Here is a 24,972-nt window from a genome sequence, read left to right as displayed (position 1 = left end):
CGGCTACGCAGCATACACACACACACACACACACACACACACACACTAACACACACACACACAGATGTGCATCTAACGCAGAATTATCTCTCTCAATTTATTGAACTTCTTTCCCACATATAGACACACAGACAGGAGCAGCACGTGCAGATCCTCCCACGAGGCGCTCTACATGCTGATGCACACGTACGTGTTTTAATAAAAGACCGGCGTTCTCCCTCCTACACGCCGCCGCTCAGCCTGTCAGTCACAGATGTTTACACGCTTTATCTCCAACTGCGCCTCAACATGTGCTCTCCACAAATCTTTTTTGCACATATACACCATCATAAACATATATATATATATAAGACACAATCACACATCCAGAGCCACCCAAGTGAAGTATTTATAGTCTCACGCCCACACGTTCACACTTCAGCACTACGAGCACAGAAAACACATTTCACAATTAATCACATGGCCCCCATGCTGTGCTGTCACATGGCGTTACATAGCAGGCACTCAGTGAACTAGATAGAGATGCACTATTGTCACTTTTGCGCTGAATGCGGGAACAAAGATTGATTATATAGACTTGGGTTGATGTTTCAACGGAGCGAAAAAGATGGGACTTTGCTGCTATTTTGTTGACACCGCCGTAGTGTGAGAGGAATAGCAAGGATTTGGAGTCGCTGGTTTAATAGCTAGGGTGTGGATATGGAAGCCAAATTAACTTCCCAGGAATGCGCCAAAAATGCATAAGGGAAAATCCGTCCTAAAACAGAAAACCCTGAGTGTTATTCCTGCAATCTTTGAAAACTCAGTCCCGATTTCTAAGCGAAATGAGCCGCTCTATTGACACTTAATGGGCCTTCTTTCCAGTCTCAGAACACTGGTGCTTGTAGAAGGATGCAGGCAGTTATTCATTATGAACCTGAACATGTGCTGACATCAGTCATTCAACAAATTCAGGCTCTTTTTTTTTTTTGTCAGTGGATGAAGGGCGTAATTTTCAGAGTGAAGAGTGAAGTTACTGATATCATATGAAACTAGAAAACCTAAGGAATCCATTGGTACCAACCATGTCATACTAGCCTTTCGGGAAGGAGGCTGAATAACGCTCAAAGGTTGGGCTACATTTTGGCGAGGAAAAACTAGCATGGCCATTTTCATAGGGGTCCCTTGACCTCTGACCTTAAGCTATGTGAAAAACCATATAGTTATTTTCATGCAGTATAAATGTGTTATTGTCTCCTATTTTAAAATGGTGTATCTGAATATTTCTGCATACTGGGGTCCCTAAATGGTCTTGAATCACATACATTGGGTCTCACTGTAAAGCTGAGACTCTGGTGGATCCAATGAGCCCAACTGTATTCATGTGTGATGATGTTAGTCCCCATAGGAGACATTTCATTGACCTCACTGTATAAAATGACCTGTGGTGACCTCTAGGATAATCACAGACTCATGAAACTTTACAGCCACTTTACTGGTCTCTGAGCAGTTTACACAACAGAAGTGCTCGCCATCCAATCGCCGAAAAATACAATTCTAGCAGAAATCTCCAAATATTAAAAGATTTAGATCCCAAATCACAGCATGGCTTTTTCTATGGTGTTCCTCAAGGTCTTGGTGTCTTAATGTGGTATTTTGGAGGGATTATTGATCATTTTTATCAATTCTGAAGTGGTAGAAAATAATTACATTTAGGACCGAATCTGTGTAAGAAATGGTATCAACCCAAAAATTGCTTATGAGACATAATAGAGCATGGGGATGACCACCATATACTACTATCATGATGTTCTAAACCCTTATACACTTTCACTATTTATTGTAATAATAAATTAATTAGTTAATGTTTTGTTTCTGTTTTATGACTAGAACGACTTGACACACAGTGCTGAGCTATCTCCCCCTGAAGACCCCCTGTATACCCTTAAAAAATTCCAAAAGGGGTCTATTGTGGGTCTCAGAGGGTTAATGAGTGCCTGCAGGATGCTTGTTTGACCTTGGTTTGGCCTCTTAGACTACATACTGTACATGCAGCCTTACCCTTTTGGTCTGCGGTCGAATAGTCAAAAATAATGATATCCTACATCTTCTCCTAACCACTTCTCCTTGACCTCGATGGAAAACGTCATGAGGTCAAGGAAAGAGGTGAAGGAGAATTCACAAGGACTTAGGAAACAACCGCGAGAATCCGGCTGCACTAACCCCGGATGTTCTTTTTGTTTTGTTTTTAAAGAAACTTCATATTTATATTTTTATAACATAAATAACTAAATACATACTGTACAATTCAAGTAAGGATTGTTGTCCAAAACAGAATCACACCTCGGGGGGCCCGGGGGTCTGCTCCCCCGGAACCCCCTAGAGGGTCAGAAATGAAAAGCAGCAACAGTGCATTGTAATCCAGGTTTATGAGGTACTTTGTGTCTGCTGTTATTCCATTCATTCAATTGCATTTTTTCTATTTATTTATAATTAGTAATATATTTATTTATTTGGTTATAAAACTGTGAAAACCTGGAACAAAGACTGAGAAAACTGCTGAAAGGAATGTATTTCAGTGAAAAAATTAATTTACTTTGCAAGTAATTCTGGGGTTCCAATTTTCTCTCATATCCTTAGTACTTTCTTGCCAGTATGGACGTGAAGTAGGTCTTAAATTGCATTCATAGTGGTCTTAAATGGACGTGAAGTAGGTCTTACATTGCATTCATAATGGTCTTTAAAAGGTCTTAAGAAGTCTTTAATTTGACTTGTTGAAACCTGCAGGTACCCTGTAAAGGAAACATTGAAGCACCTGTCCTTAGCATTTAGAGAATTCCACCAGCTCTTATCATGGCTGATACTTAGATACTTCCGGGTCATTTCACTCAGTTGCAAACCTTTCAAAGCAAAAAAGACTTTTCGACCGCAGCCCCAGTGGAGGTAAGTGGCACCGGATGGAATCTGAACTAACGTGGCGTCCACAGCAGTACATTGCTTTGCTTCCGTGCCTGTATTCCGGTCTGCTTCTCCGAACTGGGGGCTATAGTCTCGCGATACCAGACAATTGGAGATCTTTGCCTACTCTAGTTTAGTGAAGTGTTTAGAGACTGACTTGTGAGTTCACGTGGACTAAGGGGTTTATATGTAGCAGACCAATGGATTCCTTAGGTTTTCTAGTTTCTCTAGTTGGTCTCTAGTGTGAACCTCGTAAATATGTCAAAAACCAAAGATTACCGAATAAGAATTTGTGTTAGAACGTCAATAAATGAAACGGAAAGGGTAAAGTGGATGACTCAGTTGTGTCCTAATGGCTCAGCAGGAACACCGTGTAACCACAATGATGATTTGATCAAATCCCCAGTTATTATCTTTTTACACTCAACTGTACATTATCTAAGGAAAACAAATTCCCATGAAATATTCAGGGGCACCTTTTTGGAGAAAGTGGCGTTCTGTCACAAAAGTGTTCATCTCTCAGGCCACAGTGAGCCGGGGTCATTCACGGGACAGATGTACCGTACCTCCCCAACCGCAGCACTGTCCAATAAGAACCAGCAGCTTAAATACCAGGGCCAAGATGAGCTTTGCTTGTAGAAGATTGAAGCACAGAAGTGATCAGAAGGCGATGAGTGGTTTTCCAAAACCGGAAATTCGCAAGACTCGAATGAATGAATGAGGAGGAGGAGGTGGAGGAGGAGGAGGAGAAGAAAAAAAAAGAGGTTGAAATGAAGTCCAATAAAAGAGCCGAGTGAACATCTGTGTGGGATAGCCGTGGATTAGGAGGGTTTGGAACATTTTAAGCGCATTAAAGATTAAAAAAAAAGGTCAGAATGTTTAGCAACATACCGATAAACCTCTTAAGCGAAACCCAATTGGGGAGGCTGTTTGGTTTCTTTATCCAGAGGCTGGTGGATGGGGGGATGGAGAGAGGGGGTGAGACTACGCAGCCACACACACTTAAACACACTCTTGTATGTATATATATATAAGTCAGTCAGTGCCGTTTGCCTGCTTTACATCCATCTTCATCACAGCATGAAGCCGTGCTACATTATATTTAGTAGTTCTGTATATATGTGCTCTGCAATCCAATCAGGGCTGCCCTCCGTCACATCTCTGGACGCAACAACACAGCTGCATTTCCACATTAACCCAGAGACCAGAAATGACGGGGTTGGGACCTGCACGCCTAAACGCCACGGGTCGTATTGACACACGCAAGAGAGAGAGAGAAAGGGAGAGGCAGAGGCAAGACGGAGATGAAGAGGGAGAGAACGGGGGTAGATTTGTCCGTGGAGCTCTGGAGCAGTCGGAGGAAGAGGCCCCTATCATTTGACTGTGAACTGAACCGTATCTGGGGAGCTATCCTTAAATGACACGGAGGGTGGAGACACAGAGACGGAGTCAAAGGGCTCATGGGCTGTATAGGCTGCGGTTATACTGCGCAGTTGCATGTATTTATACATGGCCTGTGTCATGTTCACATTTGATAGTCACTGCTGCAGTGTTCTACTTCTGGTCCTCAGCAGCTTCACTTAACACTGGCCCACACTAAGAGATTTTTCAAATCTGAACAGGTGTGTAAAATGTGAGAGAGCCCACACATAACGACATGTTCTGTTCAATTTAACATTTGTTTAATTTGTTCCTATAGCATGTGGAGAGTAGGGATGTCACCATACCAGAAATCTAGTAGTCGATACCAATACCAGTAAATTTCCACGATTCTCGATACCAATTTGATACCACGGTAAAAAACAACAACAACAACAACAAATCCCCTGTAATTCAACATGCACTCTATTATTAAAAACATTTGAATATTACAAAAAACAGAGACATGTAGCCTTTAAGTAATAAATAAAAAGAAATTACCCATTTTGTTCATTTTGGCGTGTTATCAATCGATAGTCAGACGACGGACACTACATACTGACCGTGAACGCATCTAAAAATTGTCCTCACTGTCACATGACTACCAACGACCATTACAGGCATCGTATGGTACCTTCGGCACTGTAGAAAAAGAGTACCGTCACCGTGCTGACAGTCCGTACGGAGCAGACACTTTCACTTTCAGTTTGTGGCTTCCGTCGTCCGACTATGTATTGATAACACGGTGCTGATATGCCAAAATGAACTAAATGGGTTTTATTTCCTAAAAAAAAAAAAAAAAACGACGGTGGGGGCGGCGGGCCAGTAATGTAATCGGTGTGTGCCCGACCACCGTGTAACACCGGTAACTGCGACTACCGCGGCAAGTCTAGTTCCAACTAAAACAAAACGGAAATCTTGCAAAAAATTCAGGAAGGATGGATGGATGAAGTCATGGAGACACGTTAAATGAGCTGTCAGAGCACAAATGCTTATAGCCCAAGGGCACTCGAGAGATTTTTCCCAGCATTGTAGATCCTAGGATTTAAACCTGCAATGTGCCACCAGTTCTTATATAATCATATAAGCATTTAACCCATTTGAAACAGTGCTATAGGATCCTATAGGGTGCTGTCCTCCACTAAAGACATTTGCACACCAAGTCCGTATTTTTCTTATGTTTTTTTTAGTCTGCCATCCGATAAACGTCACGTACAGAAAACTTGCACACTGAGTCCGATGCGTTTTATTATTCTATTGTTTATGAAAATTCCCAATACAAGACAAAACTGAATGAATTATGTGGGTGCGATGGATAGCACTAGTCCCGAACGGGGCTAATGAATGAATGACATTAGCAAGAAGCTATCGTTAGCTGCCTAGATCACAATCACTGCTGTCTAATCTTTCCTCCATCCTTTGTTTTGTGACCATCCCTGATTCCAAGCTGTTCTGAGATCACCTTCCACAATCTATCTTTCATTTCCACATCTCTGTATTCTTTTATTTTTTTATGGTGAAGTGCTTTGTGCTGGGAGACAAAGTGAATGTTTATCAGATGCCATTTAGGATGATGACGTTTGCACAGACGGTGGCTCTGAGTGGTCTAACAACCCTCTTGGACCCGTCTCGGATGCGAAAAAAAACTAGCGCTGTCGAGTTTAACGCAATAATAACGTGTTAACACAAATTTGTTTTAACGCCACTAATTTCTTTAACGCACTATCGCAACTTGTGGTTTTTAGGTTGGACTCAGTTTTAAAGCTAGAGTGAAGATACTGTCATCATATGAAACTAGAACCATGGCATACCAGGTTGTCGTGAAGCAGGCTAAATAATGCTCTAAACTTGTGCAAAATTTGTGCTTGGAAAAAACTGGCATGGCCATTATCAAAGGGGTCCCCTTGACCTCTGACCTCAAGATATGTGAATGAAAATGGGTTCTATGGGTACCACATTTTTAATGTGCTACAATTCCGGACACAAATACGGACAAAAGCACCACTTCAGATCTGGTGTTTACCACAGATGTGCTCAGACGTTTCTTGGAAAGAAGTCATTCAGCATGAAAAAAGCATCAAAAGAACTAATTGACTAAAGAAGTATTAGACGACTCAGACCAAACCAACCGATTAGTCGACTAATGGACTAAGATGGGGCGGCCCTAGTTAAATATTTGTAGTCTCAAAGCTCAGGCCAAGACAAGCGATGATGTCACTACGATTATTAGGGATATTTTCTCAAATGTGTCCAGTGCGTGTGAGAGCCTGTGTCTGTTTGTTTGCATTTATCTGGTCAGGGGAATTATCTCATAGAACAAGAGCTGGAGAGACGCAAAGGTAAATATTAACAAAGCATGTAATGAGGGACTGATTTGAAAGGGTTTTTTTCCTTGTTTTTAATGAGAATTAGTAAGATATTTCCATTTTGAGGATAAGATATTAACACTGAATATGAGAAAATGTCTTTATGAAAATATACATGCTCGACTGACCTTCCAACTGTCTTCAACTTTAACGCCCAGAGCTGTTCTGTTTTATCTCCAGCGTTGGACATGTGTTGGTTTTACAGTCTGTCGTCAGTCTGAACAATCCCCTTCACTTAGTGCACATTAGATTACAGAGGGCCTGTTTGCTCATGTGTGCTTGTGATGCACAAACAAACACTCTAAGCTGTTCGCTAAATTAGCAAAAACACAAAACAAAGCGCCCGTGTGAGCAGCGTGCACTCGTATATGAATATGCGCGCGGTAAATGAGTCCATTAGCACTGGCGATGGCTGCCTGCGTACTGAGCGACTGAGCATGTGTGTGCAATTTTACATTCAAGTGTCTTTTAATGATTTGCACTTGTGTGTATGTGTTTTTCTGCCTGTGTGTGTGTGTGATGAATGGAGTGATTAAGTATGTGTGATTTGGAGTGTGTGTACATTAGCCCGGGTGTGAGTTATCAGCCTCTGTCTGCATCTGCAGTGTGATAAATGTATAGGCAGTGTTAACTTTAGTGTACACACTCCAGGAGTACATCATTCAGCTGACCAAGAAACAACATGAACTCACTGTGTGTGTGTGTGTGTGTGTGTGTGTATGTGTATGTGTGTGTGTGTGTGTGTGTGTGTGTGTGTGTGTGTGTGTGCGTGCGTGCGTGCGTGCGTGCGTGCGTGTGTGTGTGTTGTATTATCTGTGGTGAGACGTGTACAGGGGGCCTTGGGGCGACTGTGTGCAGGAGATAAGGGTGATTTATCCTTGTATAAACGTGTGTGCGCATGTGTGTAAGAGCGTGTTTGTGCTTCGGAGGCATGTGTATCCGTGTACGGTGCGTGCACGTGCAAGCATTTGAACCAACATGTTAATAAATGCTCATGTGTTTACATAGTGTGTACCCCAGGCAGTCATAAGATAAGATAGACTTCATTGTCCCGAAGGAACATTCAGTATCTGCTGTTAGGAAATACATACTAACATAGTGCATACATACATACATACATACATACATACATGCCTGTGTGTTGGCGTGGGGACAAGTGCTGTCTCTTCGGAGCACATCCTGTATTATTTTGTCTGTGTAGGCCCAACACCTGTAGATGGCCTGACTGAGGTTGATGTACCTCAGTATGGTGGCCATACTTGCCAACTAGGGATGCTCATTTTGAAAAATGTTCTTAACCAATAACCGACCCTCGTTAACCTATTATTAACCGTTAACCGACAAGATTTGTGCGTCGCGCCAGCTGCAGTGTATGATCACAACAGACAACTGAGTCTCCAGTTCACCGTCCGGGAGCGTTAACTTAGCAGCTACGATGCTGCGTGTAGTGTCGCGGACATGCAGCCACTTTCCCAGTAAAAGTCTCCACCGCACATTTAGTTTAGTTTAGCAGGTTGTCAGCTGTGTGTCTGCCCGGAGTAACTTTAGCAAGTGTCCAACGGTGTGTGTATTTGTGCTACGTTAGCAGCGCCAGCATTGCCGGAGGCTTCTTGCTCGCCGCCGCCGCCACAGCCTCCACAGCCTCCACAGCCGCCACACATACAGTCTGTCAGCGCAGCGTAACTTTAACGTGTGTGTGTGTTGGTGGTGAGTGTGAGGTTGTTGGTGGCGTTCTAGCTGTGAACATAGGTGTAGCAGTGTGTGTACAGTTTATTTGTCGGTGAATAAATGCTATGAAACTACAACTCCTCCGCTCCGCTCAAGCGAGCCAGAGACCGGAGCCGACTTCCTGTATCCTGCAACTCCGGCTCCGCCTCTTAAGGTGGGCTGTTAAGGTGGACCAGCTTTCCTCCTTAAAGAGACGAGCCTCCTCTGAGCCGCTCAGCTTTTTAATTAATTATAAATTTTTCTTTTAACCGTTTTAACCGATAGCGTTAATCAGTTAAAATGCTTCATGTCGGTTAACGGTTAAACGGTTAATTATGAACATCCCTATTGCCAACCCTCGCAATTTTCCCAGGAGACTCCCGTTTTTCATCGCCCTCTCTCGGCAAGTGGTACCGTTGTCATGTTATCTCTGAAAGGACCTTCAGTGAGTGAAAGGAGATAGAAATGGAAAAGTCAAATTGAAATCATAGAACATAAAACTGCTGTAGGGGCGGACCCCCAGACCATTTGGACACCTGGGTTTCAAAATCCTATTTTTGAGATCTCGAGGTTGGCAAGTCTGATGGTGGCAGTTCCCCCCACCACAGAGCTGCCAGTGGCGTCTTATATGTAAAGAACTATTACAGGCACATTCAGAAAACGTTTCCTACCCAGAAGACAACACTGCTTTTTTTCTCTTCTAAGATTCAGCGGCGGTTTGAAGTTGGAACTTTACTCACTACTGCCACTCAGTAGTAAGAGTCACGGGCATAATGAATAACAAAAAGAAGTCTGAACGCAAGTATCACAACTAAACCATAAGGGGAGGTGCACATTAAAGACAGGATTAAAAAAAAGAAAAAAGTTATATTTCTTGAAATTGACATGACATCCCAACAGCAATCAATAAATCAAACGCTCTGACAGAAAAATCTGTTTTTTGTGGCTGTCGCATGACTGTAATAAACCCGTCTAATCATTTCATACGGCCCAAATGTAACGATTGGACGGGCTACCTGCGTGTCTACGTGTGCGCACTCTGCCCGTGCACTCATTGCGCGTCACTGGAGTCTTCCACCATGATTAGGATTATGTCCATAATGGTATAAAGGAGTGAAGCATACGCCTCTAAGAACTTCTACAGTTCTCAGTTTCTGTAAGTTGTGAAAGCCGAGTGCTTGATAACGTAACCGGAGCGGTTTAACACCTTTCAAATGCAGGGAGTCCGATATAGCAAAACGTCAACCGGGTTGCAGTGCAGTGCAGCGGCCGCCGGCCCGTTTGGTGCCAAGAAATACTTCAACAAAACAACACATTGAGCCCGCGCCAGCACGCTATATTATTACCGTCATGTGAACTCATTTCCAGGCCAAACAGCGACACATATGCACACACAGGCTTCAACGACCACTCATCATTAGGGGCCGCGGTGTGCCATCCCCGTTGTCATGACAACTAGGCACTGAATTTTGGCTTGGAAACTGTCACATAGTGTGTGAGAGATGTTTTTTCGGAGGCATAATCCAGGTTTGAAAAGGTTTGTGCTGGTAGTGAGATGATCAGGAAGACCTCGGGCTACATTTAGTCTGGGTTCATCTTACATGGTCACCTCGTTTGCCTTCTACTTTATGAGCGTGTGTGTGATCTGGTCTCATTTCTATTTAACTCACACTCTCTCTGTAACATGCAACGAGGGCGGGCAACCACCAGACACTTTGCAGGACTGCAGACAAACATCCCAGTGGCTTTTCTCCTCACTTCATTTGCATCGCATATCCTCTGTAGCTCTTTTTATCTTTAAGACCATTGAGTCTGAGTGCGAGAGAGCTTTGCAAGCATGTGTGTCTGTTTGTGTGTGTGTGTGTGTGTGTGTGTGTGTGTGTGTGTGTGGGTGTGCCGTCAGCTAGCAGGAATGCATGGGTACCGCCAAAGCTAAGATGGCTGCCAAGCGCTAAGATGGCTGCCAGGATTCCACAGAGCGACAGCGCGCGAGAGAAAGAGAAGCAGAGGCAGAACGAGTGTGAGAGGAATTGAGGGAGAAGGACGTGAAGATGGACTGAGAATGAGAGGTTGCGAGAAAAAAAGAAAGTGTAGTGTTTCTCCCCTCTTCTTCTCTTCTTCTGGAGTGATGAGGTGATTTCTGTTTGTCTCTTTTTGTTGTCTCCGTTCTGGCAACGCGCAGACAGACGGGGTGAATAGTGCAGTAGTGATGCTGGCATGTCGTCCACTAATGCCACCCAAAGATTAAGACGCTGATTTGGGCTGAGAGGACGTTGTGATTGGAGGGGCCTAGCGCCGGCTGTAAGGGGGCCACGTTCCGGCTAGGGAGACTTGGCCCAGGACGGCCTTAAAGCTTCAGCGCTGTGGGGTAATTGGCCTGAATGGTGTACATGATACAACCATAAAACTCCTCAAGGCCGCATTACACATCTGAAGAAGAATGGCAGCCCGCGGGCCAAACTAAACTAGCTGAAGCAGGTGGCTCGCTGCCCGCCTGCCCCCTATAGATGTCAAGGTAAACACACACAGGAGATGCAGTCCAAACAATGCCTATAGAAGCCACCGTTTACTAGAACCCCTCAACGTACCAGTCAGCAGCGGGGTAGCTGAAGTTTCTTGGGACCTTTTACCCAACTTACACGTTCAATGTTCGAGTCCCTGGAAACACAGATCTATAAAAAGAGAGGGAGTTTTTCTGTCAAGGTAAACACAAACAGGAGATCCAAACAATGCCCACAGCCCATAAAATGTACCTTTTATAAGTACTCCTTACAGCTTACGAGTCAGCAGTTGGGCAGCTGAGGTTTCTCAGGACCTCGAGCACTTTACCCAGCCTCCACTGTAATAGAGCTTGTGTACTAGGGATGTCACGATACCAGAAATCTAGTAGTCCATACCAATACCAGTGAATTTCCACGATTCTCGATACCAAATTTGATACCACAGTAAAAAAAAAAACAACAACAATAAATCCCCTGTAATTCAACACACACTCTTTTATTAAAAACATTTGAACATTACAAAAAACAGAGACATGTAGCCTTTAAGTAATAAATAAAAATAATTGACCCATTTTGTTCATTTTGGCGTATCAGCGGCGTGTTATCAGTCGATAGTCGGACGACGGACACTACCTACTGACCGTGAACGCATCTGGACCGTCAGCTCAGAGTAGTAGGAGCAGGAGGCAGAGGATTTATTGTTGAAGTGAAAAGCAAACGCACCTATTTAACAATATTTCACGTTTAATCCCAATGCTATAAGAGAACCATAACGTTAATGAAGTAATTGCCGCGAGGTGGAAGGAGCCGTGTGTGCACGGAGCAGCGGCACCAGCTAGACCCTCGCAGCAGAGCCCCGCAGCAAAAGCTCTACCGGAGAGGCCAGACACACCGCCACCCGACGGTAAAGATCAGAGTCAGCGCTCTGCACATGTTGACCGTCATCTTTTCTTGTAAAATGTCCGGTGTAATCGGTAACACCGGTGTTGTCACAAGTTTATTAACCGGTGGGAAAATGTTCCTCACCGTCACATGACTACCAATGACCATTACAGGCATCGTACGGTACCTTCAGTACTGTAGAAATGTACCCTCACTTTTTGAAATGTTGTCATCGACTTGGTACAGAAGTATCGGTTCTCGTTACATCCCTATCGGTTCTCGTAACATCTCTAGTGTGTACATTTGATAGGGTTGGGAAAGAAATCACATATGTATCGCTATGTTTTTTTAATGATTTTGAAATAGATTTCTTAATGCCAGAATCGATATATTTGCTTCATTTGCTTTCATTCTATGTGGAGGTAAAAGGAAGTTACCGCTTTTATTATTGTAGTCTGAGTAATTTGACGTCAACCAAAAAAAACACAGCGAGCCAAAACCAGAAAGTGTAAAACGTTGGAGGTCGTCGTGGATACGACCTGCACCCTCACATGTTAAATCCAGCGTGGTAAATACTACACATCCAGTAAAGGATGGAAACACTTTGGGTTTCACACATTACAGGAAAAGCAGAGCTAGACAGAGCAGAGTTAAAGCTGCATGCTAACTCCGTCACGGACAGGAAACGTTATCGTATCGCGGTAACGTGGCGGTCGAGTCGGCCAAATGGGCCCACGCTACGACTGTAGAGCACCCAGATACTGACATTTATGTTCTCTGCATTGAAACGGCCCCGATGGAGCTGACCATGGATGGATAAAGAGAACGGAGCTGACGGGAGAGCTAGAGACCACCTTGGAGAAGTTAGAGGAAGTAGACACGTGGGACTACGTCCGCTTTTCAAAATACTGTATATGTATATACAAAATACATAGTGTATATGTAAATAAGATTGATTGGATTATATTCACCAGAAGTATAAAACATTACATGTCACTATCAAATGAAAAAGAAAATACCACTAATCTGTGAGGGAAAGGTCTTTGTTCTTTGATTTATATTTGACATCTCTGACTAATCAAACATTCTTACTCTATCAATTTAGATATTTTCCAAAGTAAAAGTCCCTAGAAGTGTATGATTCAATTTTCCACATGGTGTAGTGTTACACAAGTTCATATAAATCGTAATAAATCGTAATATCGAATCGCAATACTTAAAAATCGCAGTACATATCGAATTGGCATCCAAGCATCGTGATGGTATCGAATCGGAAGATTGTTGTATCGTCCCATCCCCTGACATTTGAGTGGGTGGGAGACCCTGAAAGAGAGGTATAGAAAGAGAAAAGTGTGTTCAAAGCCAAAAAGAACAAGTACTTCAAACTGAGTTCTTTCTCTAGTGACTGATTTCCCCACAGTGACTGTCTTTTTTTGCCATTTTATGACTTTCAACCTGAGCGGAAATATGCATCTTTAATCTCAGCCCATGTCTGTCTCTCTTCAGTGGAAAGAATGAAATAAGGCGCCATTTCCCCGTCAAGTTTCTGAAGAGTTCCCTCTGATTCTAACCTGTCCCCTCACTTTGGGTGGTGTCCAGACATCTGTCCACCTGACTAAACATGTCTCTCTCTCTCTCTCTCTCTCTCTCTCTCTATGTCTTTCAGAACAATCGGGACAATCAGACATCTCAAACCAGCAAGGAGACACAGACGTCAAGCCCCCACCAAATGGTGAGTTTGCACACATGCATGCATTAAAAGCGTTTGACGTACCTGTGCCTACGTGCAACCGCGCCTATACAGACGCTAAAACATGTACTGTATGCGCACACTGCCCCTGCACACAGGCCTCTCTGTGTGCGAGTGTGTCCCGGCAGAGTTGGGTGGAAGTTTATTATGGTAAGGAGAGCTGACGGTACTGCAGCGTGGGGGTTGTGCTGGGATTGTGGCGGGCCACTCATAAATCACACTGACGTTATTGGAAGATGGGAACCACATGGCTGCTGCCGAGCCGAGCGCTGACCTCATGCGTCGTCCCCGCTGTGGTTAACCCCGGGCAGGGATGGAGCGAGGGAGAGAGAGAGAGAGAGAGATGGAGAGCGGGAAAGAAGTGAAGGGAGGTGGGAAAGAAAATGAGAGGTGAGGGGGGGTGAAGAGAGAAGTGATGGACAGATGGAGAGAGGGATGAAATGGAGGAGGAAGGGTGTGGATGTGAAGTTCACTCAACCCCGGAGTTTAGGATGTGCACATACACAGGCCCGGCTATTATGGATACGGACATTATGGAGCATGGATGAACGAACTTGGGGAGGCTAACAAAACTTCAGAACAGCGCGCACACATGAAGGAACACAAATAGGCCGAAAGAACCCTATAGTACACTGAGCACCTCCGTTATTTTGAAAGTCAACATAGAGACTGAGGTGTGTGTGTGTGCTGTCGTACTGCTACCCTTGTGGGAACAGAGGCCGAATTTGTGGATAATTCTGACTATTTGTTTCTGTGGATTTTTAGCTAGCTAGCTAATTTTTTCCCGGGCCCGGATCCGAGTACACTTGTCCCCAAAGTCCAGTTGGATTGATCAGTGTGAACGCTCGGGCACGGTTTGTTGATCCGTACTCCAGTCCACTTGAAAAGGTGGTCTGGAGTACGGATCATGTGGACTTGGGTACGGTTCGCATCAGGTGTGAAAGCCGACCGTACCGAAACACGAAAGTGGACCGCTATTTTACCGTTGTTACGTTAGCAGTTAGCAAGTAGTTGAGAAAGATCAGGCTGTTTTCAACACCTCCGGTCTCCTCCGAAATCTGTATACACATAAAACAGTTTCATATGTATGTCTGTATCTGTGTGCAGCGTGTACCGATCTCATCCTCTGAGCTGCACGGCCGTGGATGATACAGCAGGAAGGCCGGCGAGAGGTTCATTAAAATATAGACAACAGGCGATGGGGTTGAGTGATGTTCGTTATTTTATTTAGCTGATTTAATGGTCTGTCTTTAAAGAACGAGAGACGCTCAGCTACTCAGCGGGCAGAGAGAGAGAGAGAGACGGGGTGGGGGGGAGACAACGTGTAGAGTCGGCCTATCTTCACATCAAACTCGGTGAAATAAGAGTGAACCAAATCAGTGAAGTTGCAGGCCATTAAAAAAACAAAAAAAAAAGTTGAAAAATGCTAAAACACTCCGTGGAGTTAGAGGGAACTGGGAAATGATTCTCTGTAGGTTTGTCACTACGAGCAACCACTACAAGTAGTCACATGATCCATTGTTAATATAAATATATTGATTATAGCTGCTTTAAAGTAAGAATAACGTGAAGACAAGTGTTTAGCTTTCTGGCTAGAAAGATGTTAAAATTAGACGTAGGCTCAAGTTAGGGGCTGACGGTTAAGACCTTTGAATACTTTCACACAGAACGCAACTATTACAGAGAAAAGGCAACTTTTTTTCCATAACAAGGTACATTTTCTGAGCTTTTGCACCGCAAATAACATCATTAACCAATCACATTGTGCGGAACAGGTTCAATTGCGTCTATATTTATAAAACAACAACACGGAGGCTCCGTAGTCCAAACCAAGACGGCACCTTGATAAAGGCAGCGCAGACCAGATCCACTCCTTCCGTTCTTACTTTTCAAAATAAAAGCCCTGGTTGTATAATATTGGCAGGCAAGTATTTTGCATTTCCGTGTCGTTTATTCATCGTCCCCCCGGTGTGTAAAGGCTTTTAGAGGGTTTAAAGGATACTTCCAAAAAAAAGTGGTTTAGATCTTAATCCAGTTCAGTTGTTTACAACCTGTCTGAACGTTGGACAGCTCTGATAGAGTCGAAGGCCAAAGATGTGAAATTAACATCCAAGTTGTAATAAACCACAAGTTTCCTCTTTAAGGTTTAGGTTACAGTATATAAAAAAAAACAGCCTGTTGTATCTTATAGAAAACACATGGTCCCACTGGATGACAACAGCAGTGTGTCGAGCTTTTCCATACATGTTTTTCAGCTGCATATGTGTGTATATAATCATAATCTGTGTGAGTATGTCATTTTCTTCACATTTGGTACATGCATATCTACTCTGCAGTCCACTCTTTCACACTACTCTCTCCCTCTGTTCTCCCCAGGCCACTTGAGTTTCCAGGACTGCTTTGTGACTTCAGGGGTGTGGAACGTAGCCGAGCTGGTCCGCGTGTCGCAGAGTGAGTCACGGCTATAATTTTCCCCTGTCAATCTCTACATAGACGCGCTCTCCCTGTCACTCCTCGTACACTTCATATAGGCACTTTCTTATAACACCTTAATGGTGAAGTAACACACTTTTAAGGGATAAATTACTGTTTAAAGTATAAGGCTGGTGTTACTCTATATTTTTCTTATTGTCAGCAATGATGATTTTGGGACAAACTCCCATTGATTTATGGCCAAATTTGTGCCAGGCCCATGCACATGGTTGGAACTGGTGGCGGTTTTCTAAATAGTTTTACACACATGGTTCAAAATTGTTATAAAATGTATCCTGTGAGTTTGGTATTGATTGGACAAACAATTTCTGATGTATAATCTGACATGTAGAGCCCCCTAGTGGTTGATTTGAATGAAACTTCTACGTTATGTTTCAGGTCCTCTTGTGGACATATCCTGCGAGTTTCGTAATGATTGGCCCAACGGTTGTGGAGCTAGATCTATTGATGTGCTGAGCCACGCCCTTTTTAAGTTCATTGGTCAATATCATCAAAATGCAATGAAATATCAACAAGCCTTTGATACATTTCGATCATCTTCATTCAATGATGATCTCCAGAAAATGTGGTAACAATGGCACATACAGTTTAGGACGAGATGTAAAAAATGTGTTTTTCAACAAAATCAAAATGGCAGAAAATCTTTCAGGTGGACATTAGTGGCCCAAGAAGCTTTTTTGTAGAATATATTGAGCTGCACATGTGTGTCAAATTTCAAGTTGATCGGGCTTACGGTGTGAGTGGCAAGGCCTTTAAAATGTTCACTTTTTTGGCTGTCAATTATAGCGCCACCATCAGACCCATTGGGATCATATTTTATGTGAAGCATTAGGACATCAGCAAATTGAGCAAAGGCATAATATAGCATATAATGCTAAATAGGCCACGCCCACATTTACCAATCAATTTGACACTTCAGATCTTGGTTAATACTTGCCCCCAGAGCATGTGCTACAAATTTGGTGAAATTCTGTCCACCAGGTTTTGAGGTACATGTCTCTGGTATTTATGGCGCCCCCTATGGGTCGAGCTCAAAATACTTTGGGACGCCTGTTTCCAAACACTGTGAAAGGGTTAAAGTTCCAAGACGAAAACACGGACAACTCCAAGACCGTACAATGCCGTGGTAGCGACCTGTCAATCACAAGGTAGCCCCGCCCTAAAGCATCCCCTGCTTTATGGTCTATCTGACTCTAAATGGGACCATCATTTACTAAATGAACATCATGAAGAAGACTTAGAACTAGAGATTGAGACCATAAACTCATGTTTACGATGTTTACTGAGGTAATAAATCAAGACAGAAGTAGGCTCATTTTCTCAGAGACTTCTATACAACCAGAGGAGTCGCCCCATGCTGGCTATTAGAAAGAATGCAAGTTTAAGGCACTACAGCATTGGCTTCACTTTTCAGACCTGGAGGTTGCCCACTGGTATGAAACAAGTGGTGACAGACAGACCGTCATTGCCATTCCTAAAGTCATGGCGCTAAAAATAGTAGATAATAGAATAACACCAGCCTCACCATTTGAGATATTAAAGTCATTTAGAGTATGTAGTTGCACTTTGTCTGATATTTTCTGAATGATGTATGTGTGTGCATTCCTCAGCCCCAGTGGCAACAGCGACCGGCCCCAACTTCTCCCTGGCTGACCTGGACAGCCCCGGCTACTACAACATCAACCAGGTGACCCTGGGACGGCGCTCCATCACCTCCACCCCCTCCACCAGGTACAAATGCATACAAATATGCTCTAAATGTACTTTTTTCCTGTACTAATATTCTTCATTTCTTAATTCTATAGACCCTTTTTGTGTCGGCGTAAACAAAGGAAAGACTGGAGGCTAACACTAGCAGTGGGCTAAAGTTCCACATCTAAAATGTCCAGATATCACAGACATTACAGATGACTAACTGTGATTGGAGGCTCTAGCGAGCTACAATATCAGAGGAACGTTTCAGAGATGGAGAGTAAATGTTGCTAATATTTAGCCTTCTGCTAACAGCAGCCGTGAAGCGTTGGCTGCTGTTAGCAGAAGGCTAAACTATTAGCAACCCTTTCTCTGCGTCTCTGAAACGCTTCTCCGATATTGTCCGACTCTCTTTCTGACTGACTTTACTGAAGGATAGTTAACTATAGACATCCAGAGATTTATACGCCCTCAGTTTATCTTTCCAGCGCTGCCGTTGGCCACCAGCCCGCTGGTCGGACGCAAGGCTACTTAGCTAGCTTAGCTTGCTAATTCCACCATGCTGTCATGAAACACAGAAAATGAGATGAACAAAGTTGTCCTCCTCTGGTGATAGCACTGTGCTTTCCTACACTGTGACCACAGTGTGAGGATGAAGCATTAAGTTGTTACTCATTTAGCGACTGGCTAGTTAGCTAGCTTAGCTTAGTAATTCCACCATGCTATAGAAAATGAGTCCAACAGAGGACAGCGCTGGGTCACGGTCCCTCTGTCTCACTCCTCACCGCTAGGAGACGACTTCACCGGGAGGAGAGCAGGCGGTAGCCAGCTAGCTGGTCAGTCTCTGGACCAGCTAGCTGGCTAACTAGCCAGTTCTAGAGATAGACAAGCTAGCTAGCTAACTAGCCAGTTCTAGAGACAGAAAAGCTAGCTATCTAGCTAGCGTTATCCAGCCGTCTCCTCCTCCTGCAGTAGTCTAGACCGCGTAGGGGTCTAATCTGGTCCCGTTGGTTCATGTTAACTTTCTCAACTACCACTGGTGATCCTGGAGAGAGAGACAGCACATGTTGAGAGAAACTAGGATTATCTTCAGACATTGTTAAAAAAAAACAAGACAACAATACTTGCTAGCCAGCGTTAACTAACGTGTTCAGATTATTATTCTGCCTCCACTAAATCTAAATCTAAATCTGTCCTCATGTTTCCTGACAGAGAAGGGGTCTATAACCTGTTAACGCTGCTGTAGTCTTTATGCTTAGCTTGCTCTGCTTTCTGATTGCTTTTCTTTCTCTCCCCTTTTTTCCTCCTTCACTGCTAATCCTTCTCACCCCCTCTCATTTTCCCCCACCGATCTGTCCATCACTCCGTTTGCGTTTGTGTCTTTTGTCTCCGTCATTTCCCTGGCTCCCTCTGTCGTCCTCCTCTCTCGCTCATCTCACGCTGCAGGACTGAAATGGAGCTTTATGCAAGTCTCCCACGGAGGTAGTTGCACTCATTACAGAATATCTCCCTTGATACTAATGTAACACAGACCGCTGCATCACACTCACACCAAAGCCACACACACACACGCACGCTGTCACACGAGCGCACACATATTTAAACATTTTGGATCGGCAGTGAAACGCTGTACGTTCAAAACCCCCCTTTAATTTTATTGGTCACAGATGTACGAGTCTATAAGAATCTGCAAACGCACACACAAATGAGTTCCAGCATCACCGTGAACACTTTCTGTGCTCAGCTCGTAGTGCGAGGCTGCTCCGGGCCAGTACGGATACAGCATGTTGAGTCAATTCTGGCCTCATGTCTGTCTCGCTGTCTGCAGTTGTGTTGCTTTGTCCCCTTCGGCTAAAGCATAATATGAAAACAAAACACTGAAGGGAAGCCTTGACATTATGAATTCTTATAACTTGATTTCATGCAGACACATGTCTGACTACAGGGAAAATGAGCGCCCATGTATTGTCCTCAAATGTCCCACAAATGATATGCATTCATTAGAGCCCCAAATACCTATTAGTAGTGCCTGTTAGTCTCAGTTAGAAACCAGGCTAACAGGAAGGAAAATGCCAAAAAACAATCTCAAAATAAAAAGACATCCCACTGACTCCTTCCTGTCCCTCTTCTTCAAGAATTAAACAACCCCCCCCCCCCCCCCCCCACCTCCCCCTCCTTTCTTATTTCTCTTTCAGCTCCAACAAGCGCAAGTCCATTGACGACAGCGAGATGGAGAGCCCGGTGGACGATGTCTTCTACTCGGGCCGCTCCCCAGCGGCTGGCAGCAGCTCCCAGTCCAGCGGTTGGCCTAATGATGTGGATGCAGGTAGTCCCGCTGCGACCCCCCCCCCCATCACATTCTGCATGCAATTCAGATGCCTTTCCTGGAGCTGGGCTGAGGTCCACATCAATTCAGACACAACTATTTTTACAGATTTTTAAGTTATACATAAAAAGAAAATAATGTTTTGATGATACATTGAATTTTAAAGCCCCAAAAAACGTATTTATTTCTCTTCAACATTAAAGGAATAATTTGACATTTTGGGAAATCTCCTTATTGGCTTGTTGAGAGTTCTGGTGTGTTGAGACCAAGAGCGAAGATAACTTTTCGCGCTGCATGATTACATACAAAGTCAATGCAAAGAGGCGAATAGACGTGAATTTGCACCGGCTGAATGGTGCGAATGACGCGACGCGAACAGGCGAAATTTGCGTATTTGCAACAGTTGAAATATTTCAACTCGAGCGAGAAATTCCCGTGAAGCTGTGTCGCAAAAGCCCATCAGAGTTGAGATTCTCCCCCTGGCGTCAATGATGTCCTGACGTTGAATCAGAAGTAGAGGAAAAAAATCTTGTATCTGTCTGTGGGTACCCAGAGCTACGATGGTACATCATATCTGTCCAGAGACGGGACCAAACTCTGTGTATAAATGTATGTGTATAAACCACAGACTGTCTATGGTATAAATAACAACGTTGCTGCCGTATTTATGCCTACATGACGTCATGTTGAGTGTTGATGGAGCAGCTACTATCCTGACAATAATCCATCCAAACTCCATTCAGAAAACAAGCATTTTAAAAGTTGTTTGCTTGTCGTCTTGCGGACAGACAAAGCATGACTTCATGCATTTTACAAACCTGCATTATTATGTAGTTATTTCATTATCCTTTTGATCTGTTTATTGCAATTAAATCACAGCACAATCTGTTTATTTTGGGTTCATACCGCAGTAGCGACATGTGATTTGTGAGATACAGTCAATGCAATGGCACTGTATGTGAATACAGCTCGCCGCCGGGTGACGTTATGAACCCAGACACGATGGTGTTTGGTTTTCTGACACATCTGGGACTTCCACAACATGTACAAAGCAGCAACTGTGGTTATTTCTACCATAGTTGATGGTGGAAATGGCGTGGAAAAAAAGTTGTTGGTATCTACGGAGTCAAGCTTCTTCTCCTCTCTGGCGCGTTTAGTGCGAATGAACACATGATACCAGCGGTCCAATTCATGTGAGTAAAGCGAGGCGCCTCGTTCTTGGTCTGAACACAGCATTAGATGTGTAGATCGATACCACTCTCATATCTGTAAAGTAAATATGAAGCCACAGGCAGCAGCCGGTTAGCTTAGCTTAGCATAAAGACTGGAAATAGGGGCAAACAGCTAACCTGGCTCTACTTAATGGGGATAAAATCTGTCCACCAGCACTCTCTAAAGCTCACTAATAAACATTATATCTTGCTTGTTCAATCGTAAAATGATACATTGTGGTTTTGGGATGGTAAATTATTTCTTGAGTCTTTGTTTTTTGTACAAACAAACATGATATAACATGTTCATTGGTGAGCTTTACTAGGGATGCTGGTAGGCAGATTTAGTTAGCTTTGCACAGAGCCAGGCTAGCTGTTTCCCCTTATTTTCAGTCTTTGTGCTAAGCTAAGCTAAGCAGCTGCTGGCGGTAGCTTCATATTTACGGCACAGACATGAGAGTGGTATCAATCTTCTCATCTAACATCGGCAATAAAGCAAATAATTGTTCAAAAACTTGAACTATTTCCTTCAAATATTCAGGACTGAATAGACAACAGCTAAAGTTCAGAAGAAAAACCTCTTCAGCTATTAATTATCACCGCTTGTAGGAACAAGCTGATTGAGAAAATGTGTTTTCAGGGCTTTTAATACAAATATTTTCAGGTGTTAATTTCACACTACCTGACTTGAAATGGACCAGAAGCCACAGCTCACCTCCTTCCTCCTCCATGTCCCTTTGCCTTTATATTGTGTTGACCCTTCTCTCCACCACCTGTCCCCCCTCATCATCCCCCACTCTCTTTCTCCACCCTCCTCCATTCACAACTTCTACTCATAACATTGTACCCCCACTACCACCGAGCAGAACAGGCCTGTTTGAGGTAGAAGGACCGTCACTATGCCAATGCCAGGTTATAGCATCCCGTCTCACATGCAACAGGGACTCAAAGGACCAGTTTACCCAAAACTAGATTTTCTCTGTTACTACTAGTGGACATACAGATAGTTTTGGTTTCATTTGCAGAGTTGAAACCGCTGAAACTTCTACCCCTACCCAAGTACAATGAAAGCGAGTGAAATATCATTTGTGGTGACATTTGAAAAGCTCTCTACCTAGAAACAATGTCCCAGTTGTTTCTAGACAGAGTCCCAATGTCCCAGTTGTTTGTAGACAATCCCAATGTCCCAGTTTCTGAGAATAATTTTCATTGGGGACTATTTTCAAACCATAAAAAGACCTGTAAAATCTGTGCTAGTGAGGTCTGCGGATTATCCTGAGTGGCTTGGACATTGTTTCTCAAATGACACATTACCGTCTACTTTTTCCAGTGTAAGGTTTTACACAAACGCTGACCACACCTCTGTTGTGATTGGGTGGAGGCACAAGTCTCATTGACGGATATTTCAAAACCTCTGCAAATAAAACCGAAACTATCTGCCTGCCTACAAGGTGAAAGTGTTAATATATGCATTTAGTTGTGTTTTGGCTAAACTGACCCTTTAATCAGACCACAAACTGAGTGCATTTAACTATTTTATCCCAGTATTTGTTGTGTGAGTTGTCAATGAGAAGAGTGGCGGAGATGGATATATTTTGCTCAGTTCTTATGGCGTTAGCGCTAACATCTATTGAGTTTAACTCCTGGGTTGTGTGAGCGTGATGTCTGAGAGTGTCAAAGCCACATAGTGTAGATATAACACTGATAACTCTCAAAAGCTATATCGACTTTTGTTTGTACAAATATCCCTTTTGTGTTTTACTTTGTCATTAGACTTTAGCTAACATTCTGAGAAAGGCCATTCAACAAAGTATGACAGGCTAGTGTAGTAAGATCTTTATATGTTTATCACGTTATCATATGCAACAGACATTTTCCTGCCAAGAGTTAGATGGAAAGATTTATACCACTCCATATGATAACTAGGAAGCTACAGCCAATGGTATGGTTAGCTTAGCTTAGCTTAGCGGAGACTGGAAATGGGGAAACAACTAACCTACATGTCGTTCTTATGCTTCAGTTTTTGTATGAATAAAACAAACAATGTATAACATGCCAGCCAGGCTAGCGGTTCTTTCTAGTCCTTGTGCTAAGCTAAGCTAACCGACTTCTGGCTCTAGCCATAAAACAGCAAATTATTATTTTTACACTGTGGTTTTTGTATGAATAAAACAAACAAGATGTAACATGCTAGCCGGGTCTGAAATTAGCACCCGCCACCCACCAAATGCGGGTAAATTGTTGGCAGTGGCGGGTAAAATCGTCAGGCCATCCGCCACTTTGGCAGACAGGGAAAACGCTAGGGATGGGACTAGAGAACCGGTTCCCGTGAAGAACGGATTCTTAGTTGCCCAATTCCATGGCATCTCATGCCTCCGTGTCTATCGATTCCTCTGTTTTGATGCTTTCCGACAGTTATGTTGCACAATGACGCATACGCATGCTGTATCGTGTTTCAGTTTGTTTGGGACCGGAGCCACGGTGGGGAGAAAAAAAAAACGCTCAACATGGCGATACTAAACCTGAGGGGACGCACCCTGTTGTTTCCCTGATAATGCGACACTGTGAGCAACAAATCCGTGTTTAAATCAGCAGGAGGAGAGTTAGTAAGGTTAGCTGTTCGCAGCAGGTGGGCAGCACAGTCCTGATTGGATAATGGATGTTAACGGAGGTGCCATTGAGTTATTATTATGAGGCGTTCAAACACTGCTCAGGAAAAATGACTATTTTACAACTAAATTAAATTACAACGTTGTCATGAATTATGACCTGTTTAACTTCATAACACTAGCTCTAAGCAGCTTGCTAAGATTTTTTTAATCAAACCAAATATTTAAATAATCATTTGAATTGTGTTTTTATGCAAACAACCACTATAGATGACAATAACAAAGTACAGTACAGTACTGTGTAGGCTACAGTACCCTCCCTGCCCCAGAAATAGGGCTCCCCCAGAAGCCACGGTGTAATTCGTACACTGTAATTTACCGTGCATATAATGTTTTTTGTGTAAAACATATCGAACTTTGAATGACATCAGATCTAAAATTGTATTCCTTCATTTAGCGCATTTCAAAAGCGGCAGATACAATTTCTGAGTGGCAGACAAAAACAAATACTTCCCTGCCACAGTGGCAGGAAGTGAAAAAAGTTAATTTCAGACCCTGCATGCTAGCCAGGCTAGCTGTTTCCCCCTGTTTCCAGTCCTCGTGCTAAGCTAACCAGCGTCTGGTTCCAGCCGTAAAACAACAAATTGTTGTTTTTACGCTGTGGTTTTCATACAGATTAAACACGTGTTTACCAGTGTTTACTACGAGTTTTAGAAGTAATGGTAGCCGGAGTTTGTTACCTTCAGACAGGGCCAGGCTAGGTGTTTTGCCTGTTTTCAATCTTTGTGCTAAGCTAACGTTAAGCTAACCAACTTCTGGTTGTAGCTTCATATTAACCGTACAGTCACGACAGTGGTATCAATCTATTCATCTACCTTTTGGCAAGAAGGAGTCTAAGTTATCTCCCAAAATGTCAATCTGTCCCATTCCCATCATTCCCCAGACACTGTGTGAGTCCACATCCTTCTGCGTTGTCTTCTTGAGTATTACAGCACCAGTGTAGCCACCCATTCTTAAATCATAACCACTCACTCTTTGGCTTACAGCATTTTCTACCGTCATGATGGGTACCATGTTAA

The 24,972-nt window shown here is 43.4% G+C and overlaps 1 protein-coding gene across 24 annotated transcripts in view; it reads left to right on the top strand.

The window, feature by feature from the left end:
• nfixb (nuclear factor I/Xb) overlaps positions 1–24,972 on the top strand; it is a 202,025-nt gene that overhangs the window by 144,632 nt on the left and 32,421 nt on the right. For 14 of the 24 annotated variants that reach the window (XM_037791223.1, XM_037791213.1, XM_037791211.1 and 11 more), the window contains 5 exons: positions 13,479–13,544; positions 15,939–16,013; positions 17,666–17,786; positions 19,194–19,232; positions 19,943–20,073. In XM_037791223.1, the coding sequence (XP_037647151.1) occupies positions 13,479–13,544; positions 15,939–16,013; positions 17,666–17,786; positions 19,194–19,232; positions 19,943–20,073 (432 nt within the window). The remainder of the gene's footprint in view (positions 1–13,478; positions 13,545–15,938; positions 16,014–17,665; positions 17,787–19,193; positions 19,233–19,942; positions 20,074–24,972) is intronic. The other 10 variants (XM_037791228.1, XM_037791232.1, XM_037791221.1 and 7 more) reach the window with 2 other exon arrangements.

The sequence above is a fragment of the Sebastes umbrosus genome, chromosome 14 (assembly GCF_015220745.1).
Source record: "Sebastes umbrosus isolate fSebUmb1 chromosome 14, fSebUmb1.pri, whole genome shotgun sequence".
Lineage (NCBI taxonomy): Eukaryota > Metazoa > Chordata > Actinopteri > Perciformes > Sebastidae > Sebastes > Sebastes umbrosus.
This window is presented reverse-complemented; position numbering and strand designations above follow the sequence as displayed.